Genomic DNA, 18,631 nt, shown 5'->3' on the forward strand with positions numbered 1-18,631 from the left:
AATATTTGTGATTTTTCATGAATTTCAAAAAAACCCTAAAATGGCCAACTTCGGGCCCCTGAAAAAGAGTGATAGATGGTCCCAAAAATTCTAATAAAATTTGGGGACATTTCTGACATCGGGAACAGCAAGTTTTTCATATTTGCAGAAAAAAAAATTTTTTGGCCATTCGATTTCACAGAGAATCGGCCATATATAAGTGTAAATAAGGATTTTTCCGTGTTATATCGTTGTGGCATACATATTTATTATTATATTCTTTGCTCCAGCTTGCAGTGCATGAAAACAATCAGATTTCAATCGACTAGAGATATGGTACTTTATTATGCATACTTATAACACAGTCTGAAAAAAATAAATAAAAACGAAAAAAAACGAGAAAGAGCGAGAGAAAGAGAGAGAAAAGGAGCTGGCATTGTCGTGTGGGGCAGAGTCCACGACGTCGATCAGCAGCAGATACAGAATAAAAGCAATAACATACACATATTTATATGTGCGTATAAGTACAGGGTATGTATGTTGCACAGTGACTCGAATGCGAGTGAAAGAAAAATATATTAGTGTGGTCTCTGTCTGTATGCAGTAGCAGCTCGAGAGAGAAAGACAGGGATATATTCAGGCGTATGTGTGCGAGTACGAATGAGTTTATTGGTCACGCAAAGCACAATAAACTATAAATCCCTTCAAAAAGTTTAGTAAAAAAAGTGAGTGTAAATTAGAAGGAAAGAGAGATACAGGAACAACGAGAGTAAGAGCAAGAGAAACAACCGGAATACGAGTTTTCTGCGCGGATCAAGTATTATAAATGTAAGCAGAGATCGCGAGTGAATGAGTGAGAAAGACAGAATGAAAGAAATAACCGGGGGTATACCGGTAGAGATGCTAATGCCGGCCTTGTGCCACATAGCGTTCATGCGCACCACACACATTCTCTCGCTCACTCGCTCGCTGCAGCCTAAAGCTAGCTTAGTGACTGCAAACGGAAAAAAATAGCCACACGCTTAGGAATAGGTGATTGGTCCTTACTCTTAAGCAGGGACCCTCACTTACCTCCAGCCCCCTTCCTTTTTTTCCTCTTTACGAGCACAAGCACGACTGTCTACCTCTCTGCCTCTCTCTCTCTCTCTCATGTTCACTCATACCCACGCAGATAATCACAGATCCATGAGTTTCTGTGTATGCCCCTGTGCAGTGCGAGTCTTTGTATAAATGTTTTGAAGAATGTGCTGCACTTGGTTGGTCTGCACACATGGGTATGCATATATTTGTATGTGTGTGTGTGTGTGTGAGTGTGTACGTAAGCACTAAGCCCGAGCGCGCCTATCCGTGCGCAAAGCTGGGAAAAATTTCATAAAAATTTGTGTCGCGAGAAAATGCATGCACGGTAACTGCGCGCGATTGGATTGTTCTTAAGCACGAGTGGTGGCGGTGGCAGCTGCATTATGCATTGCCGCAAGTTAGTACGATTGAAGGTTTAGGTGAATTTTCATCCGCCACGCATTCGATTATTTTTTCCTCCAACGAGCATATAATTGAGTCGACGGATTTGTTGGACAAGTCTTTTTTTCTCCCTCTCTCTCTTTCTTTATATGCATAGATTAGAAAGAACGAATGGGTTCGAAGGTTAGAGAATGGTGCATAGAGCGTATGCACACGAGACCTTGGTCTAGCGAGCGCGCACGTATCGTGCACCGCACGTGCTTACGGTTCATTCTTCTTATGCATGTTTCTTATACAAACATACATACACACACGCTTACACGGGTTATGCCGCAACGCAGTCATTCTTCGAGCTTCTCAAACGAAAATATCATTGTTTACTGCGAAATAATATTATTACACCAAGTACGGCTACGAAATCTCGCTCTCTGCGAAGAAAAACTACTTCGAAAAGTTTTATTTTACAGATTACTTCGACATTTAATAGGCTACATTGTACGTCGCAGCGACGCTGCTGAGGAAGCTATAGTGGCCTACCTTAGGTCAGATACATCAAAGTATAAACCTGTATAGAGCATAACGAATCCGGTAAATGCATGTGCATGGAATTACTCAACAATAATGCAGCCAACGAAAAACGTATTGGCAAAAATAATGATATTATATTTCCCAGATTAAGCAAACACAAAGTACCAATAATAAGATTAGACTCTGCCGATTACTCTATGTAAAATCTATCTGTTATATGTACAAATGTGGTTCTATACATCTGTACCTATTTTATCTGCACCATATTCGCCATTAACTTACCTTTACTGTAATACGTACTCATACAATATGCATAATAAAATTTAATGAACCTTTTTTTTACATCACCTACTTTTTATCTAATAATAAATTTATAATTTTAGCCAAGCATTGATACCGAGATGATTGAAACCCAAAATTGCATTGCCTAATTGATGTTCTCTACTGTGCTCATTTTGCACAAAATAAGAATTTATTCTAATCTATAAAACGCACCAATTAACATTCATATATTACCTACAATTTCTTCCGAAATAATCGAAAGAATACATTTATTGAATGTATTGTCATAAATTATGTAAAACTTTGTAACATCCACAAATCTCAGCCATGATGTTTTTGCAGCATATGAGGCATATATTATTTTTAAATGAATGTGGTAGAACTTCAAACCGTACAAAAAAATCAACTTACTTTCTAATTTTGCACAATGATTATGCATGGCTGATTTCATGCTGAATCGAATTTTTCAAAAATTTCCAACTGGCATGCGAACATGTGATTTTCATATCAAAAGTAATCCTAAATTGAATTAGAATTTATGTATCTTTATACTACTCCTTCTCAGAGGCCAGTGATTTTTTTTCTAAAAAATAACTTTTTTTTTAAATTCCGAACTCAGCCTTGAGTGACTTTAGTGAAACATATTCCAAAAGGGTTTAATACTTGAGGAGCTTGTAATTATAATGAAAAACATGAAAGTCAGTATTCAATTCGGTCTGATTTAGATTTTCATTACCAGAAAATACGAAAAGCTTTTCTAAAAACTATAAAAAATCTGAACATTTTGAAAAACATAAAAAAATCGCTACAGAAGCACACAATATGTAAGATATCTTTAGATAACTGAAGAGGATGGCAAAGCCAGTTTATACAATCAAATTTCTCATTTTCTAAAACTTCTATAGAATATTTTTTAAAAGATTCTATGGTGCTCTATAAAACATTAAAATGAAGATCGTCATAAATTATTTTAGAGAAATATAGAAATTTCAAAAATGGTACGGAAAATTTGTGTTTTTGGCTAGCTTCGCCATCTTTTAAATGTATTTTGACAAGTTATATAGTAACTAAACTTGAAAAACTTTCGTATCACTATATGCTCTTGATATAAAAAAATGTGTAGAATTGAAATTCGACAATAGGATTTGTAACACGATAATGAAAATAAGACTCGAAGCCTCTTTTATTAATTCTTCAAATACAATAAATATGATACTTTCATTTGCATTGGCAAAATAAATCAGCACACATTTGCCTCAAAGGAAAAATTGCAATAAAAAATATTTTTAAGCTATTCAAAAAAAGCACATTAAATATATCATTTGAACCTAGCCAATTTATCACATAGTCATATTCTCGTATAACCATGTGTGCAATCTAATATATGGCAGATCTAAGCACATGTATCTATGTCTGAATAACATATTTATTGTTTTGATATTTATCAATTCCACGCATTATATATATATTGTAAGGTAGTGCATAGGTTCGTATGCACTTTAGACAGCTAGAAAAATCGATAATCCCTTCAGATCTAAAGAAATATTATAATTCAAACCTCACGATTCTCTTTCTCTCTCATTGAATGTACATTCTTCTGACAATCAAATAATACTCACATATGCATATAGTGAAGAATATCGCTTAGTCATGGGAATCATAATGCGAACAGATCGCAAGACAGAAAGAGATAGAGGGGGTGGAGGGTGGGGAGAAGGAGAGAGCTGAATCTCAATTGATTAATATCAGTCATTTATTAATTATTCCTCGTTTTGCGCGCACGGCGAAAGATCTTGTTGCTAGTAAAGAGATTGGAAAGGTATCCCTGCGAGTGGATGAGATGTTGCAGTCACGATACATCTGCAGCTATACGAGATTTGTATCGCAAATGTAGCAGTATCTCGTTGACGTAATAATAACGCCACGGATTATTAATATTCATTTTGTTCCGTAAGAACGTCGAATTGAAAATATTCAGAACGGAAAAATATTGCGCATTGGAACTGCCGAGTAGTAAACAGTAGATCTCGAAAAAAATTATTTCTCCTTCGTCGAGAGGCGAGCCAATGCGAGAAAAATACAGGCTCGAGCGAAGCTCATTCATGCAAATCGCAATATAACTTCTATGCCTACATGGTACGACGTACCAATTGAAAATGCGCGCACAAACGAGGATCAATGTTTTAGCTTCTACTAGTCTGCCGCTGCTGCAGCTGTTATGGAGCTAGCCCATAGACTTTATCTGCGAGAATAACGCGAGAAGCCAATCGCGGGGTTCTTTTGTTTGCGCAAGTTTCCTTTGCAGAGTGAGAGACCGAGTGAGAGAGAACCGCGTCACCTTCGCCGCCGTTCTATTTGCCGCACGCATACATTTTGTACTAACTAATATAGTGTAGATATATATATCTATACGAGTATGGGTAAAGGGAGTTTGGTAAAAAGTCCACACGGTGTATGCATATATATGAGTCGGTAAAGCTTTCGCAACTCTATAGCTCATACTCGCGCGCGGGTGTGTGTGTGTGTGTTTGTGTGTGTCTATTGCACATGTATAGGGGCCTTCAAGCCGTCAAGTCCTGCGCATTGTGCGCACGAATATAGCGAAGAAAATGAGATAAACCTGCATTGCCTATTTCATCGAGAGGACGTATGGCGCGCGTCTCAAGTTATGAAAAAAGCATAATGCTTGCGGATCGAGGTTGTTGCAAGCCTGACGAAAGAGCCTCAATAAATATTGAAAATATCAATAATTTTTTCAAAATGCTGTGCATGCTTGTTTTCGATCGCAGCTTTTCTCACTTAAATACTGGTTGCATAAATGTTACTTAATTATTTTATTGAAATATTTCTATGATAATTTTCAATTCAATTTTGATCTCAAATACGAAATAGGTTATAGCCATACTTCCAGCGAGCGTCATGCGATCCCTTTTGTCTTTTCCGATTTTGATTTTTTTAATACACCGATTAAAATCTAATGTCAAGAATCATCTTAATCTTGCAGCAAGGAATCAGTCTTCTAACAGCACAAATCATTCGATTCTTATCACAAGATTAACGTGATTTTTGGCATTGGATGTTCTTTCTATTAGTGTACATAAAATCAAGTAAAAGTAGTTTAAAATATAAGTTTTACAAATACGCAACGGACCAGCTTTTCTCACACGAACATCTCTGAAAAATCGATCGAAATTAGTCTCAAGCCGTTAATAGACTGATAGGCCACTTTTTCCATTTGCCGCAACGTTCATAATCGCGCGCCACTGACCGACCAATCGCGGCACTTATAAACTGCTCACTCTACAAACCTTACCACTTTTATACAGATAGATGATTTTCCAATATACATTGTCGAATTGTTTAATTAAAAATGAATGGTAATTTTCTGTTTTTCTTTTTCATTGCCTTCAATTGGCTCATTGTATTTCTCAGCAGAGCTGAACCAAGTTCATATAATTATATCCCAAAAGAATTCATACGAAACGATATCGTAATTTTCCGTCTTCTCGAATATTTATATACTTTTCTATATTGGTAAGCGAAAGATGAAAAAACAAGACGTCCTCGAAAAATAACTATTGCTGTAATTTGCGATTATGACTTTAGCTGAGTTTTTTTTCTTAAAAAATTTATATTTCTTAAAAAAGTTATAGACAAATGTGATCTAACTACGTAAAGTACAACAGACTTGGATTATGCACTTACTTTCAACTGAATAGAATGATTCATCAGTCTAACTTCAACAATGGTCTCTGCTAAAAGTACAAATAAATATTGAGCAGAATTTTGGTTGATTCATTTTTTTAGTTTCGCGATGAATACTTGTATTCATGGAAGAAATATCAAAAACGAGCGTCGAATAGTTAAGTCTGAATACATGGATGGTTGTGAAATTTTATCAATTCCTGTCTCTTTGATTGTACACACATAATACACATTCGCATAAACATAGTATCGCGCATTGTGCATTTTTACAGTATTACGCTACTTATACATCTACACTCTCGATCCAAGTATAGTAGGGCGGAACGAAAAAACACTTTTGACGCCGATCGCTTTGTAATAGTATTTTATCGAAAGTTTAAGATAAAAAAAGAGAAAAGCCGCGAGCTGGGCGCGAACAAATGATGTCTTCAGGTGGCGCATGAAGCCTGAAGTTTGAAATTCGTAAAAACAATATCTTTATGCTTCAGTATGAAATCGTTACCAAATTTTTCTGCACTGGATTGGCCGATTGGGCTGAAAGTTTCAGGGCTTGTTTTACATGTTGAAAGGAGTTTCTCTGTAAAATTTTAGCCCTCTAGGTGCCTTAGAAGCAAAGATATAGTCATAGGAAGGTTGAAATATTACGTTACATTAATTTTTTTTTGTTCTTTTTCCATCTTCACACAGCTGTACGTTGCGTAATTTTACTGCTATTAAAACGAACGAGCAACCAATTTCTTCGTCTTTTAAAGGCCTTTTCAACCATATAAATTTGTATAGTGTTTTTTAAATTTTTACTGGAGTTACAGTATAAAACGTCCAACATTTTGTGTCGAGCTCGAAACTACAATTGTTATTTTTTTTTCTGTTTCTTAAAAGTTACACATTCTAGACAAACTTGAACCCCAATGATAGTTATATGGCCTTAAAGAGCATAAAATTTCCTTTAATTTGGTGTATTTAAAAACTCTCTAGATCCTCTAGAACCAAAGATACAGCTGTTTGAAGTTTTACCAAAAATAAAAGTACTGAATCTGTGAATCTATCATAGGCCAGATATGGTATGATCATCACACAATCGAATCTTACATTTTCAGTAAAACTTCAAACAGCTGTATCTTTGGTTCTAGAGGACCTAGAGGGTTTTTAAATACACCAAATTAAAGAAAATTTTATGCTCTTTGAGGCCATATAACTATCATTGGGGTTCAAGTTTTTCTAGAATGTGTAACTTTTAAGAAACAGAAAAAAAAATAACAATTGTAGTTTCGAGCGCGACACAAAATGTTGGACGTTTTATACTGTAACTTCAGTAAAAATTTAAAAAACACTATACAAATTTATATGGTTGAAAAGGCCTTTAAAAGACGAAGAAATTGGTTACTCGTTCGTTTTAATAGCAGCAAAATTACGCAACGTACAGGTGTACAAAGATAGAAATAGCACAAAAAAGAATTAATGTAGCGTCGTTTTTCAACCTTCCTATGACTATATCTTTTTTTCTAAGGCACCTAGAGGGCTAAAATTTTACAGAGAAACTCCTTTCAACATGTAAAACAAGCCCTGAAACTTTCAGCCCAATAGGCCAATCCAGTGCAGAAAAATTTGGTAACGATTTCATACTGAAGCATAAAGATATTGTTTTTACGAATTTCAAACTTCAGGCTTCATGCGCCACCTGAAGACATCATTTGTTCGCACCCAGCTCGCGGCTTTTCTCTTTTTTTATCTTAAACTTTCGATAAAATACTATTACAAAGCGATCGGCGTCAAAAGTGTTTTTTCGTTCCGCCCTAATAATCATGTACGCGAACATGGCAGCTGTGATATATTATATAATGATGAAATTAAATCGGTGCGTCGAAGACCGTAAACATTTTTGCCTTACTTTAACAGCCACACGGCCTTTCAGTACCTATCAGTGACTGACACTCGATGAAAAGTCTCGCCCTCGCCCGCAAGCTCGAAAGTTAGGTCTCTCGAAAGCTCTATATATGCATAAGCATATAATCAAATCCCGTGCCACCGCGACGGAGCTTGGCTGCCACTGCTCGTATTATAGCTACTGCTGCTGCACACGGGAAAGGAATTTTAATGCGACAATGCCTTTCTCGCTCTTCGACCGTGGTGCGCGTCCCTTATTCTTCTTTCGCACTCGTGCACACACACACACACGCACAGCCACATAGATATAGAGATTTTCAACACGTGCTCGTGAGCAAACGAACTACTGACAAAGCCACCCTATCCTCTCTCTCTCTTACTCTAGTCGCGCGCGCACGTTATATACCCTGACAATTCCCGAAGGATCCTCTATCCTCCAAGTTCAAACGTGGCTCGGTTGCTGCGATGTGCTCGCAGCCGCAAACTCATGCACAGACACACACACACCCACGTATCTACACGCGCATTCGCGTACGTATAGAGGGACGGAGAGAGGACCTTTCAATGCGAATCGTAGCTCCACGTACATATAGCGATTTCGAGCCACCTCGCCCTTCTCTTTCTTTTCCTTTCTTTTTTTTCCCTATAATCGATTTGCTCTTTTACCACGATCTTATTTTTCACGCCTATCTTTTTTTCTGCTCTCGTGCAGACCTTCGCGAGTGTGACAAGACATTATATTAAAGTTGAAAAATATTTCAGGACTCACGCACGCACGCTCGAATTGATGGCGTTAAATGATGTAGTTTATGCATTTACGTTTTCTTCGTTTTTCGCCCTGCACCCTCGTGGTACATAAACCCAAAAAAAGGAATATAGCGAAAAACGAAAAGACCAAACGCGAATAAATGTATTTTCAAGGCGCGGAGAGGTGCGGCGGGATACACGACCGTGGCGTTTATAAGAAGGCACGGGGAGAGCTTGCAAAGAGTTGCGGTCAGAGCAAAGGCCACCATTTCGTGGTTTTTGCGCATGCCAGAAACGTTTGCGCCGCTACACACACACACACACACATTCACACCGACCAAAAAAAGGACAGGCACCGGTTAAGGAAAAAAGTAAAAAATTCTTAATTTTCACCAACGAGAAGAGAGAGAGAGACGTACCCTCGTCGAGCTGAAGATAGACAGAAAGAGAAAAAACGGTATACGGCGTGTACACGGGCGCGCGATATTCCGCTCACGGAGCAGCAGCAGCGAGAGAGAGAAAGAGGCAAGGAAAAGAAGGCAACGGGTATATAGTAGTGCACGTCGTCCGGTATAGGTCGTTTTTCGTATATATAAAACGCATGTAGCCGGCCGCGCGCTAGTGGGCTAATTCGTGCTTGCGGTCCGAAAGAGGAAGAGAGAGAGAGAGCTCATAAAAATTCAACTGCTTCTCGTGTACTATATACGCGTGTACGTAAATGTATATAATAGACACCGCAATACGCGCGCGCACGGCCCCCTCCGGCTTATAAAGCGCCTCTCTAAAAACTCGCAGCATAAGAGACGACGCATTTAAAAGACAAAAAGGAGTCACGTAACACAAAAGCTCTCTCTTCCTCTTCCTCTCTCTCGCAAGTTCACACTCGCGTGCGGCAGTAAGAGAGACGTGTGCGTGTTGCCCTGGCACAATGTACACGCGCGTCATGCGGTATACGAGCGAGGAAAGGAGGCTCTCGTGTACATATAAAAAAGAAAAAGAAAGAAATGGGGAAAAAGAGCTCTATACAACCGAGCTTGCGCACGGTAATAATTGTCGCTCGGAATCGGCCGTAAACGTTTAAACGTTGGCGCGCGCGCGCGCGAGTGATTGTTTCGACGCGCCCCACGGCGAGACACGAGACTGTTCTCTCTTATACACTCGTGATTCACTCGAGAGAGCTTCGAGCTGTATACCACTATATACATCGGTCTTGATAATAATCGCGGCAATAAAGATTTACACGCGCCCACGTACTTATTAAGAGTGCTCAGCTACTACGCAGGAAACGAAGTGCTTTCAAAGCCATGATTCTCGATGCTTATCGCTCGCGACTATCAAGTGTTTCTGGGTCAAAGAGCTTCGTTGTACACGTGTATACGCATGCTCGCGATCGAGTTATACAATTGCCGCTCGCTCTACGTATAACGAATGTATGTAAATGTCTACGTGCGACTGCGCGCGCCGGTACACGATACTTATTATTATTACGAACGACGACGAGGATTCTGGAGCTTTTGCCACGACGAGTGAAATGAAGCTCGTAACTGCGTATACGCACCGCAAGCTCTCCCCCCAGAGACTCGTAAGATTAACGGACGAGCTTAATAATATAAATTCGCACGTGTACCAAATAAAAAAGAAGGAGGAGGAGGAAAGAGAAAAAAATGCCGATTCGCGTGTAGCGGTTATAAATAATACAGGTATACCGCGAATAATATGCTGCTGTACGCGAGTTTATATACACACATAAGCTGCGGCGGTCTCACAAATCAACGGAGGCGTACACGGCCGTGGCGGCGAGCGAGCGAGCTTGCAGTGACGAGACTCCAGGGGACATTCCGCGCCCTGGAATATGTGGCGTTTGCTTTTGCCAGTACTACTACTACTACTAGTAGTAGCAGCTGTACGACTCGGCCGAGTTAGCTGCTTCGTCGCTTTGGGATTATTCGCTGTACTCCCTTTCCCTCTCTCTCTCTCTCTCTCTCTCTCTCTCTCTCTCTCTCTGCACAGAGGCATTCGTTGCATGGCTTTTGCTTTCTCTCTCTCACTACCCTTGGCATGATGCATGCGATTGTGTATACTGCACGTATATATAGAAGTGTGCGCCCGCGGTGTACTATACGTGTATATTTGTATTGTAAACCAGAAACGCGCCACCCCCCGGACTTTCGCACACGTACGTATATACGCGCGTACACATGGACTCGGTGATAATCATGTCATAACGCACAATCCGGTATGCAGGCGCGCTTCTGCCCTTTTCGCCTCTCTCTTCCTCCCGCACGCTCCATTTTCGACTCGCGCGCACGCTCCCGCTATGCGCGCAATAATAATAATAATTGTAATAATTATCGTTATTACCGTCGACATGCCACGTGCCACTCGACCGCTGCTGCTGCTGCTGCTGTTGTTGTTATGTGTGCTTGTATACACGCACGTACCAGCTGTGCGCGAGGATGTTTCGAAAATGAAATTATTTCCTTCGTTTTTTTTAGAATTTTTTTGGCTTTTTCAACCCTGCTGAAATTTCGACGCTAATCGCGTGGAGAGAGCTTTCGGTAAAAAGCATACTGCGATAATTAATGCACACGTGGCAATGAGATGCACGAATGCGGGCGAAAAGTAACGATCGAAAATAAATATGTGCATTGCATTTTTAATGTATGTAACGATTTCGAAATATCCACCTGTATTACGTACGTAAAGTCGTATTTGCTCATCGGCCTCTATCCCGGGGGTAAATATATGTTATATCGATAATTAGATCGGAATTTTTCCGATGGTATATAAACGCGCAGAGAAAGAGAGAGACAGAGAGCGAGCTGAAAACACGAGTCAAAACGATCGCGGCGCGCGGGCAGAGAAAATATGCATCGCTCCGATTCTCAAAGCTGGAAATTGCGATATCCGCGCGTACGCAGAAGCCAAAAGCTAAAAAAGGAAGAAAAAAAAACCAAGGGACGACGAAAGCAAGAGTGAAAAAAAGAAAGGGAGAAAAAGCAGAGAGAGAAGAGGGAGGTGGGGAGGTGCGCGACTGGAAAGATCGAACTACGCGTATAGAAGCCGAAGAGACGTACGCCGCGTTAATGAGTTTTTTGGTACAGAGAGAGACTACGACGTGCCCGAGCAAGTGGAAAAGAAAAGGAACCCGATCGATGCCGCCGTACAACGTATAGTGGTACATTCACGAGGCGCGCGCGTGTACGCGATCGATTCGCCAGTTTTAAATTTAAATAAACGCCGATAAAAGGGACCACCTTTCTTTATGCACTTAGAGGGAGAGAGAGAGAAAGAAATGTGCGAGCTCACTTCCAATGTCCTCCCTTTGCTCCTTTTTCTTTTTTTTTTTTTTTTTTTTATATAAGTCACAGATTGACAGACACGACTACGACGACGACGGCGACAACGATTCCTCCTTTTCTCCCCGTTATTTTTTTTTCTGCCTTCTTCTTCTTCAACATCTGCGCGAGCTGCTGTCTGTCCCGCTCGAGCTCTATTATTGTACGAGTAGTTTCGAGATTGAGACTGCTGCTGCTCGTCGTCGTCGTCGTCGCGGCATTGTAATAGATCTCGCGATTGAAAGGGAAAGATCCTCATTTGAAAATGAGAAAAAACAAATTGAATTTTTCTCGCTTTCGAGCTTGGCGCGTTTGGAATATATATTCATTTGCACATACACACACACACACACATACATTTGCTCACGGTACACAAAGACGATCGCAGTATATCGAATAAATTAGAATCAAGTACTGCGTGCCATGTATATACACTCGAGACGGACTGCCGACTCTTAGCTGCAAATATAAATAATCGGAGCTGCGCCGTGGACGAAAAATTGTGGACTCTAGACGATCGCAGCCGCGCGCGTTTACATAATATTCTCCGGAGGGCAGCAGCAGCAGCTGAGTAAGATAATTTTTTTTCTGTTTTCCCCCCGCGCGCGCGCGCCTACCTTGTATATAAGGCTCGGCTAGCTCTGCGACACAGGCTAGTAGTAGCAGTCCTTTGCCCGAGATACGGCACGGATTTTTCATCGTTGCTGATTTTAATAAGAGATTGCCAAGAGCGAGAGCAAAGTTATACGTATACGTATATAGGTATGCAGATACACGAGAGAAAAAAAAAAGGGCTGCGGAAAATGAGTCACTGCTTATACGTGACCCTCCGCTACGGCTCACTAAGCTTTTTGCAGCGGCTGCTGCTCTCGATTTCGAAATCTTCCGCGACTCTGCTGTGCTATCCGCATGGCAGTGAGGCCTGCGACTCTTTTATAACTTTGTCTACTCGTGTTTTACCTCTCTCTCTCTTTGGCGATCTCTTTTTGCTCCTTCTCGGGGCTTGTTTCTTCTTCGTGACTGGCGCGCGCTGGGTGATAGGTCGAGAAATGCATATAAATGTATTTGCGAAAATGTCTAGCGTACTCGAGCTTTATTTGTTTATACTTATATTTATTTTCGTTTAACTTTTCGTTCAAAAGTCGAAATCTCATCGGGTACGTTTGTGCAGTACGAGGCGCATTTTGCAAAATGAATCATTTTCCATTCGCTGTAATACGTAAACACATCGCGCGCGTATACATTATGTTAGCGCAAAATTCATCGAGCGTTACGATAATCGAACGTGAAATCAAAATCTCCACCCGCGGGACGATCGACAATTTATAACACGTGTATAAACCGAAAGAGAGCCGCGCGTAAAACGTTCGCGATGTAAATATTTTTCTGTCGCACACGTTGGTGCATAAAACGCGGGGCGACACACGTGTGCCCCGCACCCGATGCCATGCGCGAGTGAATGTTTTCCTTTTTCCTTTTTTTTTTTTTTTTTTGCATCCACCAAATGCACCAACAGACGGCGCAGCAGCAGGCGTCTAAAAGCTCCAACGCATTATCGGAGGCTTTTAAATCGCGCACCGACGTTTATGTAGCGCGTCAATCGTTTGGGACGGCCGTCGGCTGCTGGGCGCAAGCTCGCACTGTAATCCGGCTGCCTCTCTCGGCGGATTTAATTAATCTCATCCATTCGGCGTCGCGTTAATTAAAAAAAAAAAAGGGAAAAGGAAAACCTTGCCGATTCATTGGCAAAGAGCTTCCTCCTAAAAATATGCTTGTTCCTATTTTTATGTAGTGATGGTCATACGAAAATTTTACGTTAATTATACCTTATTAGTGTTCAATATGTGAATTATAAATATTTAAATATATTGTTATAAGACGCCTAGTTCATTCTTCTTCAAGAGAAAGCAAAGGAAAAAAATGCAACCCTCAATGATATTCGTGAACTAACTATAAAAATACACTTGTTTACATAAAAAGGAGTGTGATATGTCGCAGTCAATCGATGTATGCACGCGATGCATACACACACTGTATTATTCCGTGCAGTCGAATTTAAACATGAATATATTTACGGATTCGATTTTCACTCACACACACACACACACGTATTGTATAGCGGCGCGGTAATCCGCGTGTGCACACTTGACGCGCGCAAGCTCGCTCTTTCTCTCTCTCTATCTCTCTCGTTGCATCGATTCGAAAATTTATCGGTAGCGAATTTTAGAAAATTAAAATTCTATTAATCGCACGGGTTCGTACTTGCCGTTGTACGCGAGCTCGTAATACAAGGGCCAAAATTCACCGCCGAAATTGAATAATTCATCGCTGTACGGACGCATCATGCAGTAACACACGATGTATAATAATAAAAATAACACCGTATATATATATATATGCGTCGATCGGAGCGTATTTGCTCTCTGGCGTCGCGCGGTATAGCTAATATCCGACTGTTACAGTCTATTATTACCGATCGCGTCGCTCGAGCAATGTATATGAACGTAAATGTTTAATGCGCATATATTGAGGGCGGCCCCGGCGGGTGGGTGGGCCGAAGGAACTGCACACAGGTGCCTAACTGCCACGTACGTACTCGTGTATGTGGGCCAACGATGAATCGATTGAATTTCATTGAAATAATTTAACCTGTTGATACTTACGGGTCACATATTTCTCTCTCTCTCTCTCTTCGGGCTCTAACATTACAGCGCAGCTTGCGTCAATGTAATCATCGCTGCAGATTTCACACGCGCGTAGATATAGTACGGATACATAAATATACACCGGATGCGCATAAATCGATGTAAACAATGATTTCGAATTTATCCTCGTAATATTAATGTTAAATAATATGATCGTAATGATTTACAGCGAAAGCTCGGCGCGCTATTAATACTCGCCCTAGCGTCGATGATTGCGTTTTCCTGAATAAATTAACACTCTATGTGCATTCTCGAATGTGGCAGTTTTTGTTGTTGCTCCGATGTATAATGTGTGGATAAAATAAATAATTCATACAAAAATAAGTCCCACTCAATAGGTGTAAAAGGATAGTGTTTCTGCAATTTTAAGATCCTGTAAAGGTTAATTAAAAATTTTGGTCATATTCGCCCGATAAACCTCCTCTTAGAGTCGTAAACCTAATTCAAGTATTTAGAAGTAACTTTTCAGTTGAGGAAAGATTTGGACTAACATAATTTCATATCGAAAAGTGAAAAGTGTAAAAATCATTTTTATTTCGCATTATTTTCAACTTATAGAAAAAAACAGTTGTGTCGTCTTTATCAGTTTCGATCCTTCACCTAGATGGCGTACTTCACACTCACAAGCGATAAATACAGTTCCGATCATTAAATTCCGAATTTTACTTGTGAATACGAATTTATATGTATCGGCTCCAGCTCTTACAGAAACCATAAAGATACAAATGAACATTTAATTTTGACGAATAAGAAATATATCTACACCGCGATCAAAAATGCGTACATTCGAAGACGTTGTCGGCGTCGGTTCACGGCAAGTTGCTCGGTAGCAGCAGCATTAAACGGAGCTCTCGTGACGCTCCCCTCCATTCCTCGCTAAACAAGCTCTTTTACCCTCGCGCACTACAGACGAACAAGTCCGGAGTGCTTGTGGTTTTCGGTACAGAGAGTGTATATAGTCGGAGAGTGGGGGAGAGCTCAGACGGAGAATATTTGCCAAGAAAGCACAGCAGTGGCAGCGCAGCAAGGGATCATCAAAGCCGCCTCAAATGTACAGCTATTTTATGAATGTGCGTGTCTGTGTCAGTGAGATGTTATACCCTCGACGCGCGGCTCGACGTCGTGTTTACCCAAGAATACGTTAAAAGTCGTCGAGTGGCCCTGTCCTATACGTACATCTACATATCGTCGGCGTGTATCGGATACGCGTGTTTGTACAGTATATATATAGTATAATGTACTCACAGTCGACGGACACCTTGATCTGCTTGCTGACCGACGGAGGCACATTGTTGCTGGCTATGCACAGATAATTGCCCATGTCCAGCCTGGAGATGCGGCTTATTTCCAGGGTGTTGCCCAGCCACTCGGTCACTGTGTGGTGCGATGAAAAAAAAAAAGCACAACGGAAAAAGTTATTTTACGAATTGTAATTATACGCTATTGCCGAGTAGCAGAAAAATTTTGTCGTATATAGCTCACCGGACAGGGTTTTGTTGATGTTGATTTTGTTGTTGTCGTCGCGCTTCCAGCGGATGCTCGGCGTCGGGCTGCCGCTCGCGTTGCACGACAGCGACACGTTCGCGCCCTCGCGCACTATGACGTCGGACGAGCTCTGCGAGTCGTCGATGTTCGGCGGCACTGCAACACGGAAAAAGCGATGAGTTTAATTATTATCATAATATATAGTACCGCATTACGCGACTCGGGGTCGTTTCATTTTTACGTTGTTTGTTATGAATAAACCAAAAAAAAAAACATCATACTACGTTAGTTACCTTTTCATTATTACATATTACACGTACGCAGGTAACAGCGAATATCGTCTTTTGCGCATGAAAAGTATATACACGTGCGAGAGTTATTGTCGAGGGTAATGGGAAAAAGTGCGAAAAAAATAAAGGAGGTTCGAACAAATGGAATTCCGCTGGGACCTGCCGCAGAGAGCGAGAGCTGCTGCTGCTGCCGGAATATACGTGTAATGCGTGTGTACTCGTGTAGATGTGCGTGAACGAGTAAAATAGAGGAAAAGGGAGGGAAGTGGGGAAAAAAAAGGAGAAGAATAAAGTCGGAACAAAGCTGAGTGTGTACTCGTTCAGGCGCAGAGTGAACACACGCAAAAATATAGTACATTAATATACCTCCTGTACACGTGCGTGGTGGTAAAATAACAGCAAAAAAAAAGAGAGAAAATAGTACGTACATGTCATTACGTAATATGGACTCGTTTCGTACTCTACGTAGGGTTGAATGGAAACTGCGATGGAATTTCACGCGCCACGGAGCTTGCGATTACTCGACGAGCGAGTGAAAAGTTGGCCGTGTACGCGTCTCCGCGCGCTTCGATTGGGCTATAATAAATCGCTTCGAGTTATCGAAGCTCTGATGTATAAAATATAAAATAGAAAACAAAAATGAAAGAAGCTCGATCGCGTCAACGCGGCCAGAAACTAAGTCGCGCGCGCCTTGGTATAATCGAACTTATTCACGATTCAGTTTGACTCGAGAGAGTCAATGATAAACTGATTATAACATATTGCGTGTGTGTCTGGCGCTCTAACACGTATTATTATACATCTATCTCGGTAAATCAATTTACAGCGGCAGCAGTGGCAGCACACAGCCTCCTGTGTATGTGTTTGCATTGCGGTCGGTCGAGCTTCGAATTCGATTATGCATTAACCCTCTCCTCCCCTCCCCCCGCGCCGCCCGGAAAAGCCTCGGAGTTTATTGTCTCGGGCTTTGAGGTCGAAATCAATGGCCATCGCAACTGGCCATATAATCGAATTGATGGGCTTGGGTATTATGTATATATAGGCGCTATATATATTATATATACCTATAGTATTCCTATATAATAAATATATATCTGTGTGTGTATGTGTGTGCGAGTGAGGCAAAGAGAGAGTTTGTCACCAGAGGAGAGATTTAATGAAAGAGATGGACGCATGGCCGTTATATATATATAGAGAAGCGGTACGCGAGCTTGCAAAGAGAGCCCCGCATTAAAGAGAAAATCAGCGCGCTGACAGGTGTCCGTTTGGCCACTACGTAAATACGTATATATATAGAGTAGAGGCTCGCGCGCGCACACCTTTATATACGAAACACGTCTATCTCGCTCGCGCATTTAACAAAAAAACAAAAATACAAAAAATAAGAGAGGTTTCTGACTCCTCGGACCAAAATAAAAATTAGTCGTCCGCAGCTCGCCTCCCGTCGTCGTCATCGTCGCGTCGTCCGTGTGGACATTGACACACACACACACACACACGCTACTCATGCAGCGTCAGGATGGACGTTTATTTGCGCACCGCGCGACGTTGAAAGACCCGTTGGGCTCACGCGTGTGTTTTTTTCTCTCTCTCTCTCTCTCTCTATTTTTTTTTTCGTCGTCGTCGTGTGTATTCCGAAAACTGGACGAATGCATCAACGCGAGCGAGCTTGCGAGCTTGCGCGCGCGTCTGTGTGCTGCTGCTGGATGAACTCGTGGCGCGCGAGCGCGAGATGAGACAATTTTTTTCATTTCAAAAATCCTGCGACTAGCTTTTGTGCGCCGCACCTTTTCCATCCCCCTTTTTCGTAGCTCGATTTTTCGCGCGCGCGCGTCCTGAATTTTTTGGCACTGCCTGGGATTTCATCACCCAGCCGTCCCTCTTTCACCTTTTTTTGAAGGCGAGCTGACGTGTGTATGTGTACGCGCGCGCGAATCCACTCACCGGAATAATAATATAATCGCAAGTAGAGATAATAAAGGTAATTATCATTGAAAGAACGTTTTTTACTCGATCATCGATCGTCGCTCACATACATACATTTAAACTCGCGCTCGGCAGTCGTCATAAAGCACGATAAGTACATGCGAGTGCCTCGCTAATGACGCAGCGTTTAAGTCCTCGACGGCTCTTTGAGAGTATAAAATATATATGTAACTTAAAGGACGCGTATATATATACGTACGCCTTTTGCCGGCGTACATATAACCGGCAGCACTCCTTCGTC

At 41.2% G+C, this 18,631-nt stretch overlaps 1 protein-coding gene across 1 annotated transcript in view; it reads right to left on the bottom strand.

Moving 5' to 3' along the window:
* Positions 1-18,631, bottom strand: part of LOC111694006 (lachesin-like) — a 96,053-nt gene that overhangs the window by 3,246 nt on the left and 74,176 nt on the right. Inside the window, exons 4-5 of the mRNA XM_023460469.1 lie at positions 16,112-16,270; positions 15,875-16,003 (exon numbers count right to left, since the gene is read on the bottom strand). Coding sequence (XP_023316237.1) covers positions 15,875-16,003; positions 16,112-16,270 — 288 coding nt within the window. The remainder of the gene's footprint in view (positions 1-15,874; positions 16,004-16,111; positions 16,271-18,631) is intronic.

This window comes from Trichogramma pretiosum, unplaced genomic scaffold, assembly GCF_000599845.2.
Source record: "Trichogramma pretiosum strain Unisexual culture from Peru unplaced genomic scaffold, Tpre_2.0 scaffold50, whole genome shotgun sequence".
NCBI lineage: Eukaryota > Metazoa > Arthropoda > Insecta > Hymenoptera > Trichogrammatidae > Trichogramma > Trichogramma pretiosum.